Below are 15,778 nucleotides of genomic sequence, written 5' to 3' on the forward strand. Positions count from 1 at the left end.
CTCATTTGTTTTGGCTCTACAAAGAAAAATGCAGTAGTTTACATATTTTGTCAAAATGGAGTTGGACCAAAATCAAACTTTTTGACACCGAAACATTTCTTTGATATTTCTTTTGACAATTTAACAAAAGAACACAGTCAAAAACATTTACATTCAACAACTTAGTAATTAGGTTTACTTGTATATGCAATTAAATAAAGAAGTAACTAAATCTGATGATCTAATAAATCTAAAGAAGTACCAGTGGATAAATAGTCCTGCTAAAAGCTAGTTAGCCTAGCATAATTTAGGCTAGATATTATAAGTATATTCATGCCACCATTTCTAGAGTATTCATGGTCTATTCCATTGTTAAAGTGTCACTGCGCATTTCCAATCATGTATCTCCAAATGTGATGATTTTTAATTTTTTAAATAAAGGATTACATTTATTTTGGATAAACCTTTTAAAAATAGAGTCTCTACACTCAAGATGACAACCTGCTGTTCACACTTGCTCCCCCTAATATGAGGCGAGCTCGAGTTACAGACTGCTTATTCTAAATGGGGTAACAAAGCTGCCGTCATGTGTTTCTACACATGCACAAGCTGAACGCCGTCATGTGTTAACTTGTAAACAAAACAGACAAACCAGAAGACGTCCCTCAAGGTGGCTTAGCTCTCACTAACTGGAATAGATATCATGAGATATGTTGCAGACTAATGAGTTATGGTTTGAATAACGACAATAGGATTTTAATTCAAAAGCAGCAGAGAAAAGTCATATTTGTAGTAAATAAATGTATTAGGTTTTAGTCCTTGTCCAAAACTATTAAACATATTTCTCTAATATCAAGGGCAGTGTCTCTATACATTACTTTAAGTGGTGGTGTCCCACAGGGTTCGATTCTTGGCCCATTCCTGTTCCCTGTGTATAAGTTACAACGAAGCCATTTTATTCATCTTTTTGATGTTATCTAATCCTTATGTTGATGATGCGCCACTATACCTCTAATTTAAATGGCTTGACTGTTTGAGACTTTTTAGAATTTTGAATTATTTGATACTAATTGTGATTTATTTTCTAAACAAAACTGGCAGCTTTTGGTAGCCAATTAAAACGACAAAGAATGGAATAAATGCAACAATTTAAAACACTTCCCCAAGAAGAAATAATCTGATTTGTACACTGGACAGAAAGTTCATTTTCTCTTGACGCATTCCCAAAAAAGTCGACATTGTAGCGACATCTGTCTGAGGTTTAATCCAGTTAATCCAAGCAAGGTGCCCTGGAGGCGAATGAGCAGGTGGTCCTGGAGTCCAGGATGAACATGAAGGTCATGGTGCATCATGGAGACACTGAGTTACAGACGGTTTATACCCATAAATACACACAATGACACGTTTCTGTCTCTAAATCAATAGTATCACGCCAAACACAGCAGCTCATGCTACATTAAACATGAGCTGTAGTCCCACTGAGCAGCTAAACAAACGTTAAGTAGCTAATGACAGTATGGAAGGCATGTAAAAATAGTGCTCGAGGATCATCGCCTGTCTCTGCAGACATGTTCCTATTAACACTAAAAGATCCTGTGCCATATTTAAGTGCAGAGCATGGGCTGCTAATGCGACTTGATTGACATTTGAATGGAGTGACATTGCCAAGTTCGGAGTGTCCGGTTTGCTTCAGCAGGACATTCGTCTTGATAAAAGGAGCCTCGACCTCCTGCTGGTGTTCACTTAGAGTCCGGTCGTCGGTGAGACCACTTTCCCCTCCGGCCTCTGTAACATTGGTGGCTTTGATTCAATTCTACTGGGGCGTGTAAACCCGGTAAGTCAGATACTAAATTACATTAAATATCCTTTTTAATTGTTTGATTAATTGCACTTATTCACATTCTTACAGGTTTCAATATGAGCTCCGATGCCGAGATGGCCCAGTTCGGGCCGGCGTCCGTCTTTCTCCGCAAACCTGAGAAGGAGAGAGTCGAGGCTCAGAACCGGCCGTTTGATGCCAGAACGGCCTGCTTCGTGCCCAATGCCAAGGAGCTGTACATCAAAGGCGTCATCCAGAACAAAGACGGGGACCAAGTCACCGTGAAGACCGAAGCTGAGGAGGTAAATGTGTCTCATTTACCTAAAAAATATGAATAAAAACAATACAAATCATGTTACCGAAATAAAGGTATGAAAAAATAACTGGTTTGGTGCTTTTCTTGTTTGAAGAAACCCACTTTTTATTCATTTTTTATTCTCGTTTGTTTTCATGTGCTACTTTTTCTTTCCTTGCTGATTGATCCTGAACATCCTATTCCTTCCATTCGATATCGTTTCATCTTCTCTTCTTACTTTTTTTTACCCCCCAGACTGTAACAGTCAAGGAGGAAGATTGCCATCCTATGAATCCCCCAAAGTACGACAAGATCGAGGACATGGCCATGATGACGCACCTCAACGAGCCCGCCGTGCTGTTCAACCTCAAAGATCGCTACGCGGCGTGGATGATTTACGTACGTGATTAAGAGGCATGTTTTCCCCTCTCTGGGTGATCCTCACTCTCTTGCCTCACTCACTGCATCTTATCGTCTGCAGACGTACTCTGGGCTCTTCTGTGTCACTGTGAACCCCTACAAGTGGCTGCCGGTCTACGACCAAAAGGTGGTGTCGGCCTACAGGGGCAAGAAGAGGATGGAGGCCCCTCCGCACATTTTCTCCGTCTCTGATAACGCATATCAAAATATGCTTACAGGTGAGGAAGGGCGAGGTGTTTTTGAGCCCCTCGTTTAAACAAACATACAAACACATCAGTGCTAAATATACGATGGAAGTCTCTCACAACTGTGTTTAAACAGTCTGCTGAACCTGCATTTCTACATTTATTTAATTGTGCTGCAGTGTCACTATGTGTTGGACTTGAAAAGCATACATTTTAATTGTGTTTTAATCCAAATTCTGTGTCTTTTGAGTCACTTTTGTGACTTTAAACTGAGACAAAACATCACTGAAATCACTGAAGCTCATCTTTCATCACCAACAGATCGTGAGAACCAGTCTGTCCTGATCACGTGAGTCTTGTTGCATGTTGTTATAAACCTGTACACCTGTACGAACACGTATACACGTATACAGGTGTACAGGTCCTTTCTTTCTTCTTCTGTGTTCTCAGCGGAGAATCTGGTGCAGGGAAGACGGTCAACACCAAGCGCGTCATCCAGTACTTTGCGACAATCGCAGTGGCTGGTGGCGACAAGAAAGAGAACTCGTCTTGTAAAATACAGGTAATCCCTCAACAAGAGGTATATATACGTGATAAGAATAACACAAAACTACAATGAGATGGTGATGGAGCCGGCTGTGTTCTTCAGGGGACGCTGGAAGATCAAATCATTTCAGCCAACCCTCTGCTGGAGGCTTTTGGGAACGCCAAGACCGTGAGGAACGACAACTCCTCTCGATTTGTGAGTGTGAGATTTCAAAATGATAATGCTACTGTCTCTGATTCCCCAAATCTTTACCATGGACTTTCCTTGTGCATTGTATATGTTTCACAGGGTAAATTCATCAGGATTCACTTTGGATCCTCAGGAAAACTGGCTTCCGCTGATATCGAAACCTGTAAGTTTGTTTTTCCACGTTAATGAAGTTCCTCATCTGCATACTTGACGACCGACGGTCCTCATCGGATGCATGATTCAATGCAGATTTGCTGGAGAAGTCGAGAGTGACGTTCCAGTTGACTGAAGAGAGGAGCTACCACATCTTCTACCAGATAATGACCGGACACAAGTCGGAGCTCATAGGTACGGGGAGGACGTCGCTTCTACGGCAGATGGTTTTGAAGGATAATTAAATGAAAGTGTTTTTGTGTCTCTCCTCAGAAATGCTCCTCATATCAACAAACCCGTATGACTTCCCCATGATCAGTCAGGGGCAGATCACCGTGGCCAGCATCGACGACAAAGAGGAGCTGATGGCCACAGACGTGAGTCTTCTCCATCGCTGTTAGTGGTGTACGCATGCATCTCATTGGCTTCAGCTGACTCTGAGTTTAACCTTAACAGATGGCCACTGACATCTTGGGCTTCACCAGCGAAGAGAAAATGGGCATCTACAAGCTGACCGGCGCCGTGATGCATTATGGGAACATGAAGTTCAAGCAGAAGCAGCGGGAGGAGCAGGCGGAGCCCGACGGCACCGAGGGTGACGCTTCTCACTTTAAGTCTTCTTGTTATCCGAGAAAAAAAACAAACGTGCAGACGGTGTTAACAGAAATGTGTATGTGTGTGTGTGTGTGTGTGTGTGTGTGTGTGTGTGTGTGTGTGTGTGTGTGTGTGTGTGTGTGTCTCTCTCAGTGGCGGACAAAGTGGCTTTCCTCATGGCTCTGAACTCGGCTGACTTGTTGAAAGGCCTCTGCTACCCCAGAGTGAAAGTGGGGAATGAATATGTCACCAAGGGCCAAACTGTCCCCCAGGTACCGTGACGTGATGATGATGCATGACGGGGTGGACTAACCCAAGACAATAATGCACAAAGGTGGAGGCAAAGTGATGCTGACCTGAGAAACTTCTAATATCGGGACGACTTGTCATGAACGGTTTACAAAAGGGATGCAGATGTATCCCTGATGTTTGTGTCAGGTTGGGTTATCAAAGCTAACAATTTAAGGATATTCTCACGTTAGCTGGACACATTTCACCTGGTTCCTGCCATTTGTTCAGCCCATTCACACACAGTAGGTCTGGTGTTATGTGCTGTTACTGTCTTTTCGCATCGGCCACCGTAGTTCTCCTACACACTTGGCACAAGGGAGGAGTTTCAGTTGGTTGCAATCTGCAAACTCGCCACTAGATGTAGCCAAATCGTATGTACTGCACCTTTAAATTCTAAAGCTCTAAAAATTCTTTACTGTCCTAAAAGACGTTAAGTTAACCGCTCCTACAGACTGATACAGATTGGTTTGGACAATCTGAATCTCGGCCCTCATCTCCAATATGTTCACTAATTCATATACTGAAAGTCTGGTGTTTTCATCCACCAGTGTATCTTATAAGAAAGGAGATCAGAAAGGAAGCATTGAAGCACCTTTCCTTAGTATTTAGAGAAGTCAACCAGCTCTTATCATGGCTGCCACTGAATACCTCATTTCACTCAGTTAGGAACCTTCTCAAGAATAAAAGACTTTTAGACTTTAGCCTTAAACTCTTGCGATATGTCACTCGATACTGACTGGTGAACACCTCAAATCATGTCCTGTTTGGACGAGTTTGTGTTCCTAATTCACGCTTCCTCAAAATCTCCCGATCAGGTCACCAATGCAGTTGGTGCCCTGGCCAAGTCTGTCTATGAGAAGATGTTCTTATGGATGGTTATACGGATCAATGAGATGCTGGACACCAAGCAGCCCAGGCAGTTCTTCATCGGGGTGCTGGACATCGCTGGATTTGAAATATTTGATGTGAGTTTGGACTCTTTTAAGTTCATTTTGGTCGGTCGATGGTGATGAAGTGTCATGAGTTGATTCGTGTCTTCAGTACAACAGCATGGAGCAAATCTGCATCAACTTCACCAACGAGAAGCTGCAGCAGTTCTTCAACCACCACATGTTCGTGTTGGAGCAGGAGGAGTACAAGAAGGAGGGGATCGACTGGGAGTTCATTGACTTCGGTATGGATCTAGCAGCCTGCATCGAGCTCATTGAAAAGGTACGATTAATCTACTGCACATCAGTTTATAGTTCATCTGATTTTAGACACCATGTCTAATGTATGTCTGTGATACATTCAACAGCCAATGGGCATCTTCTCCATCCTCGAAGAGGAGTGTATGTTCCCGAAGGCCTCAGACGCTTCTTTTAAGAACAAACTCTACGACCAGCATCTTGGAAAAAACAATGCTTTCCAAAAGCCAAAGGTCATCAAAGGGAAACCCGAGGCTCACTTCACTCTGGTTCACTACGCCGGCACCGTGGACTACAACATCACCGGGTGGCTGGAGAAGAACAAAGACCCTCTGAATGAGTCTGTGGTGCAGCTCTACCAGAAGTCGTCGATGAAACTGCTGGCTTACTTGTACGCTTCATTTTCTGGCGCTGAAGGAGGTACAACACTGGCAAAGCTTTGGAATAATTAACGTCGTAGGGAAGGATTTATCAAAAGACCTCCTCAACACCCACCGGGCTTCATACGATGATAGTTCTTCTGTCTGCTTTGTAGAATCGGGTGGAGAAGCTGGTGGCAAAGGTGCAAAGAAAGGAGCAAAGAAGAAGGGTGGCTCGTTTCAGACGGTGTCTGCAGTTTTCAGGGTAAAGAAGTGATAATAATGACTTTTTATGACGTGTCCTGCAAAGATCTAACCACGATTGATCTTCTGCAGGAAAATCTTGGAAAATTAATGACCAACTTGAGGAGCACCCATCCTCACTTTGTGCGTTGCCTGATCCCGAATGAGATTAAAACACCAGGTACAAATTCACGAGAGAAACTTACAAATACAAAAAGCTCTCGTTGGTGCAGTTGAAGATGAAACTTTGCTGCTGTCGATCCATTTTTTGTGTGACTTCACCGTAGGTATCATGGACAATCACTTGGTCATCCACCAGCTGCGCTGTAACGGTGTGCTGGAGGGTATCAGGATCTGCAGGAAGGGGTTCCCCAGCAGGATCATTTACGCTGACTTCAAGCAGAGGTAGGCGTTGATTCCTAAGATAATTCATACCAAGATATTCCAGTTTGATAATCTATTGTTATCCAATTCTGAACAGATACAAAATCTTGAATGCCAGTGCCTTCCCAGAGGGACAGTTCATCGATGGAAAGAAAGCTTCTGAGAAGCTCCTGGGTTCCATTGACCTTGACCACACTCAGTACAGATTTGGGGCTACAAAGGTATGTGTTCAAATGCCTCTGAGGTCTACCGTCTAAAATCTTAGAGACTTTGTCCTTTACGAGCAACACATTGAGGCGTTTCATGCAGCTTCACAACACCTTATTGTTGCAGGTCTTCTTCAAAGCCGGCTTACTCGGCACTCTGGAGGAGCTGCGAGATGAAAAACTAGTTTCTCTCGTGGCCCAGACTCAAGCATTGTTTCGCGGTTACCTCATGAGAAAAGAAATCTCCAATTTAATTGCTCAAAAGTAAGTTTCGACACCAAGAATTCTCTTTTACTATGACTGAAACTAAACCAACACCACTAAAAGCCTGACGTGTATCTCACAGAGACTGCGTCTGGATTCTGCAGTACAACCTGCGCTCCTTCATGAACGTGAAACACTGGCCGTGGATGAAGCTGTTCTTTAAAATAAAGCCACTTCTAAAGAGCGCAGAGACCGAGAAGGAGATGGCGACAATAAAAGTGGATTTTGTCAAATCTAAAGATGATCTGGTGAAGTCAGAGTCCAAGAGGAAAGATCTTGAAGAGAAAATGGTTTCTCTTTTGCAGGAGAAAAACAACCTCCTTCTGCAAGTACAATCTGTGAGTGATTGATAACCATTGATCTCCGTAGAATCATCCAAACCATCATCCATTGGTGTTGTCTTCACTCTGTTCTCACTTCTCTTCTCAGGACTCAGAGAACATTTGCGATGCAGAGGAGAGGTGTGAAGGCTTGATCAAGAGCAAAATCCAGCTGGAGGCCAAACTCAAAGAGGTGACCGAGAGACTGGAGGACGAGGAGGAAGTGAGCGCCGAGCTGACCGCCAAGAAGCGGAAGCTGGAGGACGAGTGCTCCGAACTCAAGAAAGACATCGACGACCTGGAGATCACTCTGGCTAAAGTGGAGAAGGAGAAACACGCCACGGAAAACAAGGTTTGTGCTTTTGCCTGTACGGTTTGGTTGTTACCTCCGTGTGTCTCCTTCTCGGTGGAGCAGGGTATCTCAGCCATTGGCCAACAAACAAAAGACGGGTTTTTGGTGCAGACGGAGTCTCCATGTGGCTATTCAGAAAGCTCCTCTATTCTACGGCGACGATCCTGAGGAGTTGATCCAATAGCTGCTTGTCAGATTAATTTGTAACAATGAATTCCTGTATCAAGCCCTATTTTTTTATCCTTGGTATTCTCCACAAATCGGTTACCATGTTCGTATGACTGTGGGCTTCTTTACATAAATTGTCATAATTACACCACAATTATTTTTGTCTTTATTTATTGTTTATCTTCCAATTTTGGAATTTTGGAACTTTTACTTGTGTATTTTTCATTGTGGAATATCTTTTTATTGAATTATATTTCTGCAACCATGTTTATTGTATTATATATATATATATATATATATATATTTGTATTTATTTATTTATCTATATTTTACAGCTACTAGTTTCACAGAGAATTAACTAAAAAAGCATGAGCAATTTGGTTAACTTAATTTTTAACTTGATTAATTAGTTTCATTGAAGTACATTTAATAAAACAAATTAATCAAAAAAACTTCTAATGGAGTATAATTTATATTGTGATATTTTTTTATATTTGGTTTCTGGCACCACATTTAGATGACACATATACATATACATTAATATATAATTATAACAGATAAACAGAGTTTACAAAGTGCTTTGACAGACAAAGCAAAGCGATATAACAACAAAAAGCCCAAAAGAGAGGTCCAACAAAATCAAGACAAACCAAGGGAAAGTTTAAACACTGATAAAACAGTACAATAGATCAAACAATACAAATATAATATTAAATACATCAAATTAAAATGAGAAAATATTGGTGGTCAAGAATCTTTTCAACCCTTGTACCAATACCTCTTTGTCCTGATCAGATGTTGGCATCTGAAAGTGCTTTCTAGCTGTTTTTCATGTTATTGTTCTCCATCATGAACGTGTTTATAATGCACACCACCTTCTCTTCAGGTTAAAAACCTGATGGAGGAGCTGGCCGCTCAGGAGGAAAACATTGGCAAACTGACCAAAGAGAAGAGAGCCCTCCAGGAGGCTCACCAACAGGCCCTGGATGATCTTCAGGTCGAGGAAGACAAAGTCAACACTCTGACCAAAGCCAAGGCTAAGCTGGAACAACAAGTGGACGACGTGAGCGGCTGCAAACAATACTACATTCACACTGTGGCGTCACTCGACGTCCTAATCAATGTCATATTTGCTTTCAAGCTCGAGGGTTCGCTGGAGCAAGAAAAGAAGATCCGCATGGACCTGGAACGAGTCAAGAGGAAGCTCGAGGGGGATCTGAAACTCGCTCAAGAATCCCTGATGGACCTGGAAAATGACAAGCAACAATCTGAGGAGAAGATGAAGAAGTAATATCCGACGCACTGGTCGCGTTCAGCTTGCGTCAGGATAATGCATCTTCGGTTCGAACTGACATCTTGTGTCTTCTCGACCTTTTGCAGGAAAGAATTTGAAAACAACGAGCTGCTCAGCAAAATTGCAGACGAGCAAATGATTAATAACCAGCTTCAGAAGAAGATGAAGGAGCTCCACGTAATGAAGGAACACGTTGAAGCCGTGCATTAAACACGCTGATGACAACCCTCACAGTGTGTGTTTTTTTGTTTTAAGGCTCGTATTGAAGAGCTGGAGGAAGAGGTCGAGGCCGAGCGAGCCGTCCGGGCGAAGATCGAGAAGCAGAGGTCCGACCTGTCCAGGGAGCTGGAGGAGATCAGCGAGCGGCTGGAGGAGGCCGGAGGAGCCACCTCCGCCCAGATCGAGATGAACAAGAAGCGCGAGGCCGAGTTCCTCAAGCTGCGGCGGGACCTGGAGGAGTCCACGCTGCACCACGAGGCCACGACCGCCGCGCTGCGCAAGAAGCAGGCGGACAGCGTGGCCGAGCTGGGAGAGCAGATCGACAACCTCCAGAGAATCAAACAGAAACTGGAGAAGGAGAAGAACGAGATGAAGATGGAGATCGACGATTTGTCCGTTAATATGGAAACAATTGTGAAAATCAAGGTGAGATTTAAAAACGCCCTCTCACATCTAAAGTCAAACACTGGGGATTTGCAGGGTCACTATTTGCAAGACTACAACTAGATTCCTTTACAGGAAGAAAAACTTCCGGTGAGGATGCTATATGCTATGGCTAGCTAACGACTATCCCGGACGCGATATTATCATAGATGGATATAAGAAGTAGACGTATCGTCGTAACGTCTCCCTTTGGTTTGTGGACTGATGTTTTGAAGACTCGAGTTCAGGGTTTTGGCTGTCGCCATCTAGAGTGACGTAGAGACGCCGTATACGTCTCTGGTAGAGACCTGTCAATCACTGTGTAGCCCCGCCCCTAAAGCATCCCCTGCTTTATGGTCTGTTTGACTCTAAATGGAGCATAATGTACTAAATGAACGTCATGCTGTATTGAAGAAGACTGTAAACTAGAGATTGAGACCATAAACTCATGTTTACAATGTTTACTGAGGGAATAAATCAAGAGAGAAGTAGAGTCATTTTAGACTAGACTTCTATACAACCAGAGGAGTCGCCCCCTGCTGGACACTAGAGATAATGCAGCTTTTGCAGCTTCACTTTTCAGAAGGTTGTTCTGACATCATTGAACTTCTCTATTTCCATGAGCCAAGACTAAAAACATATATATACCTTCACACACTTTTAGGTGAACCTGGAGAAGTTGTGTCGCTCACTTGAAGACCAGCTCATGGAGCTGAAGACCAAGAGTGACGAGAACGCGCGTCAGATTTCTGACCTCACCAATCAGAGGGCTCGCTTTCAAACTGAGAATGGTAATCATGTTCCTCTTCTTGTTGAACTTCATTCAGTGACAGAGTTTAGTATGTCGGTTGTTCTACTCAAGTAAAAGTACAAATACCACACTAAAAACAGTAATCTGGAAAATGTACTTATATATTCTATCATTAGATTATTATTACTCATGTATTGATGTAAAAGCAGGATTTTACTGTTTACTGTAACCAATGATTATATTCATTATGAATTAATCAGCTGATTATTTTCTTCATTAAATTGATTTAATGAGTTTTGTAGTTTTTAAACTGTTTTGTAGTTTAAAAATAGATAAAATAGTAAAACATGTTTGTCATATTTACCCAGAGCCAGTGAGTAAAGTGACAATGTTTGTAATTATTATTTCAACGTGAACATTATTCAAAGTAAAAGGAGCAAAATGTTTTTACATCTAAACATTTTTAGCAAAACGTCATATTTTAAAAACTCTTCACATGTTTTGTGTTCAAACATTTTACTTTGTAAAGTTATATGAACTAAACGTTATCAAATGAATGTAGAGGTGTCAAAAGTGCCTCTGAGATGAAGTTACAAGTACTTCAAGTTTGAGTACATGTACTCTGTTACATTCCACCGCTGGTTTCTATTGTTGTCGTCTCGTCGTAGCTGAATATTCCCGACAGATCGAGGAGAGAGAGAGTCTCGTCTCCCAGCTCACGAGAGGAAAACAAGGATTCACGACGCAGGTTGACGAGTTAAAGCGACTCATCGAGGAGGAGACGAAGGTAATGGAAGACTTTCTGTAAAAACACCGTTCTTCTTTTTCTTGGCTTTCTCCTCCTCATGAAGCTCCCGATCGGTTCTCCCCCCCCAACAGGCTAAAAACGCCCTGGCTCACAGTTTACACTCGGCCCGTCACGACTGTGATCTCCTCCGGGAGCAGTACGAGGAGGAGCAGGAGGCCAAAGCGGAGCTGCAGCGCAGTTTGTCCAAAGCTAACACGGAGGTGGCTCTGTGGAGGAACAAATACGAGACGGACGCCATCCAACGCACCGAAGAGCTGGAGGAAGCAAAGTGATCACACATAAGAGCACCACTTTAAATGTCCTTATGGGCTCATTAGTCTCTTAGAAATAAGTCATTCAGCATGAAAAAGTATTAATAAACCACTTAACCAGAGGAAGAATGAATGGACTGAGACCCTAAAGGCGCCTCGGTGACATTTTAACAATAGTGGTTTAATGTTTGACAGGAAAAAGCTCGCTCAGCGCCTCCAAGAGGCCGAAGAACAAATCGAGGCGGTGAACTCAAAGTGCGCCTCGTTGGAGAAAACCAAACAGAGGCTTCAGAACGAGATGGAGGACCTCATGGTGGACGTGGAGCGGTCCAACAGCGTAGCCGCCACCCTCGACAAGAAGCAGAGGAACTTTGACAGGGTATTCCTCTTTACCTCCTCACCACATCGATGTCTTTGTGTCACAACGGTAACCGCGAGGAGCTCACGTTTCCCCCGTTATTCAGATTCTAGCCGAGTGGAAGCAGAAGTACGAGGAGTCTCAGGCGGAGCTCGAGAGCTCTCAGAAAGAGTCTCGATCTCTGAGCACCGAGCTCTTCAAGCTGAAGAACTCCTACGAGGAAGCCCTGGAGCACCTGGAGACAATGAAGAGGGAAAACAAAAACCTGCAGCGTGAGTGGAATCTTATCGAGATGAAACGTTGTGTTTGAGAGAAGCATTCTTTTTTAAATCAGTGATTGTTAAACGCAGAGGAGATCTCCGACCTGTCGGAACAGCTCGGTGAAGGCGGGAAGACGATTCATGAGCTGGAGAAGTTCAAGAAGCAGGTGGCGACGGAAAAATACGAGATGCAAACATCTCTGGAAGAATCCGAGGTACGCGTAATAACAAGCATAGCCCTCAAATATGTCTTCGGCATTGATGTAAGTAACAAGTGGGGGTTTTTGTTTAAAAAGGCCGCCCTGGAACAAGAGGAGTCCAAGATCCTGCGCTCTCAGATGGAGATGAACCAGGTGAAGGTCGAGGTGGACAGGAAAGTGGCGGAGAAGGACGAGGAGATCGACCAGCTGAAGAGGAACAGCCAGAGGGTGATGGAGTCCATGCAGGCCACCCTGGACGCCGAGGTGCGGAGCAGGAACGACACGCTGAGGATGAAGAAGAAGATGGAGGGCGACCTGAACGAGATGGAGATCCAGCTGAGCCACGCCAACCGGCAGGCGGCCGAGGCCACCAAGCAGCTGAGGAACATCCAGGGGCAGCATAAGGTAAAGTTACAAAATGATTCTAAAACCCGTTTCGGCCGGTTGTTCCCTCACTCGCGAACAAGACCCCGAGGATTACTTTGCGGGTACAAGCGGCCGAAATGGGTTTCCTCAGGAGGGTGGCGGGCGTCTCCCTTAGAGATAGGGTGAGAAGTTCGGTCATCCGTGAGGGACTCGAAGTAGAGCCGCTGCTCCTTTGCGTGGAAAGGAGCCAGTTGAGGTGGTTCAGCATCTGGTGAGGATGCCACCTGGGCGCCTCCCTAGGGAGGTGTTCCAGGCACGACTGGCTGGGAGGAGACCCCGAAGGAGGCCCAGGACCAGGTGGATGGACTATATCTCCAAACTGGCCTGGAAGCGCCTCGGGATCCCTCAGTCAGAGCTGGCTGATGTGACACCGGGAAAGGGAAGTTTGAGGATCCCCTGCTGGAGCTGTTGCCCCCGCGACCCGATCCCGGATAAGCGGTTGAAGATGAGATGAGACTTTGATACTTTTCACCACTGAAACCAATAAATTTCATTCTTAGGACGCTCAAATCCACCTGGACGAGTCGGTCAGGGGGCTGGACGACATGAAGGAGCAGGTCGGCATGATGGAGCGCCGGACGGCGTTGATGCAGGCCGAGATCGAGGAGCTCCGGGTCGTCGTGGAACAAACGGAGCGGAGCCGCAAAATATCTGAGCAGGAACTGATCGATGCCAGCGAGCGTTCGGGACTTCTACACTCTCAGGTGGGTTGTTTTAACAACTACCGAAACGTATTGATCAAACACCCGCAACATCTGCAGAAGTCACATCTGTTTTTATCTTTTTGGCAGAACACCAGTCTTCTAAACAGCAGAAAGAAGCTGGAGGCCGACATCACTCGTCTTCACTCTGAGATCGAGGAAGCCGTTCAAGAGGCCAGAAACGCGGAGGAGAAGGCCAAGAAAGCCATCACTGACGTGAGGCTGCTTCACTTCTTCTGCTCATAACGCAGACGTGGTGAGATTCTATTAATCTTTTCGTGACATCTCCAGGCTGCCATGATGGCCGAGGAGCTGAGGAAGGAGCAGGACACCAGCGCTCACCTGGAGAGGATGAAGAAGAACCTGGAGGTGACGGTGAAGGACCTGCAGCACCGACTGGACGAGGCGGAGAACCTGGCCATGAAGGGCGGGAAGAAGCAACTTCAGAAACTGGAGGCTCGGGTATGTTTACTGCCCCTCTCAGTCCTGGTTCTGGTTCTCCCGTGCCCCCCCCTTCCCTCCAGCAGGTCTAGTGATACGTCCTGGGTCTCCAGCAGCGTGGTGTCGGAGTTGGCTGAAAGGATCCTGATTTGTGTCCATCAGGTACGAGAGCTGGAAAGCGAGCTCGAAGCGGAGCAGAAGCGCTCGACGGAGGCCATCAAAGGAGTCCGCAAGTATGAGAGGAGAGTCAAGGAGCTGAGCTATCAGGTAAAACTACAACAGATCTGCTGTTGGTAATGCATCGAGCCTGAACGAGCATTTCAGCGACACGTTGTCTTTCAAATAACGAAAGACAGAATCCAGAAGTTTGTCTCGACTTCTTTCAGTCGGAGGAAGACAAGAAAAACAACATCCGGCTGCAGGATTTGGTCGACAAGCTCCAGAACAAAATGAAGGCCTACAAACGACACGCAGAAGAAGCTGTGAGTGAATCTCCATCTGCAGACATTATAGTCAAGGAACTTGTACTTTACTTGAGTATTTACACTTTAAGCTACTTTATACTTCTACCACCACACCTCAAAGGTACATATTGTGCTTTTTACTACAGCTTTAGCTCCTTCCTGTCCAGTAAAAACCACGTATCTCCAGATGTGTTGATGTGGGATGTTTGGATGTTCTTTTTATGTGTTGAGAAAATCCTCCTACTTCTAAATAAAGTGTTTAAAAAGCCTCTTGGATCAGCTGTAAAATGCATCGTCACACTTTTTAGAGAGTCGTGGTTCTCAGACGCTACAAACGTGTGATGATTTTATGGAATATGATGCATTGATGGAGATCAATTTTAAACTCTGCAGGAGGAGCAGTCGAACATGCAAATAGCCAGATTCAGGAAGGCTCAGCACGAGCTGGAGGAGGCCGAAGAGAGAGCCGACGTGGCCGAATCTCTGGCCAATAAGATGCGAGCGAAGAGCCGCGAAATAGGGACGAAGGTACCGATCGTCTTTTACTTCATATGCGCCGCAAATATAGTAATATTTAGCTGTTATTAATGACTGTATGATTAGAACTCAGTGGTAGGAGAGAAGATATAAAGCTAGTTATAAAGGGTTTTTCTCCCATTAATATACATTTTTTGGCTTCTACGATTAAATCTGATGTTAGAGATTAAACTTCTTTATTTAATCATGAATTAATATTTGTTTTGCATTGTTTGCAGGCACAGGAAGGACAGGGCGAGTAGCTGAATGTTGGACTTTAACTCTGCAGCGGAGACAAACATGCACGACAGAGATGTTTAAAAAGTAGTTTATAGTTTAAATATATTGTATATTAATATCACAGCGTGTTAATACATCTTAAGAACATAACTTGTCACTCTTTCAAATAAGTAAACATTCTTTTAATTTAAATCCAGTAATGATGAAAACAACATCTGTAGCTAATATTTGTCCCCAAATAATTAAAGAACATTAAATCCTCCCTAAAATTAAATGATAATGTGATTGTTAATCGGAGCATAAATAAAGTGTTATTCTGTACATATTAATTCTGTAGTATATTAGTTATTTATTATGATTTAGCGGCTGCAGGTTCACTTAAACACAGTTGGTTCCTGTAACTTGTTACAATACAAAACACATTAAAACATGTTGCATATTCCTAAATCACAATGTTTAGTTAAATTATGA

The 15,778-nt window shown here is 44.0% G+C and overlaps 1 protein-coding gene across 1 annotated transcript; it reads left to right on the top strand.

The window, feature by feature from the left end:
* Window positions 1–1,896: 1,896 nt before the first annotated feature.
* On the top strand, window positions 1,897–15,359 carry LOC137884021 (myosin heavy chain, fast skeletal muscle-like). The gene is made up of 39 exons (XM_068725650.1): window positions 1,897–2,100; window positions 2,349–2,492; window positions 2,575–2,731; window positions 3,020–3,047; window positions 3,149–3,260; window positions 3,348–3,440; window positions 3,534–3,597; window positions 3,684–3,782; window positions 3,861–3,964; window positions 4,044–4,182; window positions 4,335–4,453; window positions 5,288–5,437; window positions 5,514–5,684; window positions 5,770–6,079; window positions 6,222–6,283; window positions 6,355–6,442; window positions 6,549–6,666; window positions 6,743–6,866; window positions 6,979–7,115; window positions 7,198–7,453; window positions 7,545–7,787; window positions 8,842–9,018; window positions 9,097–9,242; window positions 9,336–9,426; window positions 9,505–9,894; window positions 10,556–10,682; window positions 11,311–11,429; window positions 11,522–11,718; window positions 11,897–12,080; window positions 12,166–12,331; window positions 12,410–12,534; window positions 12,616–12,924; window positions 13,446–13,649; window positions 13,737–13,862; window positions 13,938–14,108; window positions 14,250–14,354; window positions 14,474–14,569; window positions 14,945–15,079; window positions 15,307–15,359. Exons 1-39 carry the CDS (start codon window positions 1,897–1,899, stop codon window positions 15,328–15,330), a joined length of 5,814 nt encoding a protein of 1,937 aa, XP_068581751.1. The 3' UTR covers window positions 15,331–15,359.
* Window positions 15,360–15,778: the final 419 nt, after the last annotated feature.

Source organism: Cebidichthys violaceus, unplaced genomic scaffold (assembly GCF_023349555.1).
Source record: "Cebidichthys violaceus isolate CVI_PGR_0920_01 unplaced genomic scaffold, fCebVio1.0.p SCAF_36, whole genome shotgun sequence".
NCBI classification, from domain to species: domain Eukaryota; kingdom Metazoa; phylum Chordata; class Actinopteri; order Perciformes; family Stichaeidae; genus Cebidichthys; species Cebidichthys violaceus.

What these genes read in the sequence shown, in the direction of transcription:
- LOC137884021 (XM_068725650.1), top strand. Translation starts at nt 1,897, where the DNA reads ATGAGCTCCGATGCCGAGATGGCCCAGTTCGGGCCGGCGTCCGTCTTT. An exon ending in TCATCGAGGAGGAGACGAAG is followed by an intron (nt 11,430 to 11,521) that starts GTAATGGAAGAC and finishes CCCCCCCAACAG; the next exon opens with GCTAAAAACGCCCTGGCTCA. An exon ending in GCCGCGAAATAGGGACGAAG is followed by an intron (nt 15,080 to 15,306) that starts GTACCGATCGTC and finishes CATTGTTTGCAG; the next exon opens with GCACAGGAAGGACAGGGCGA.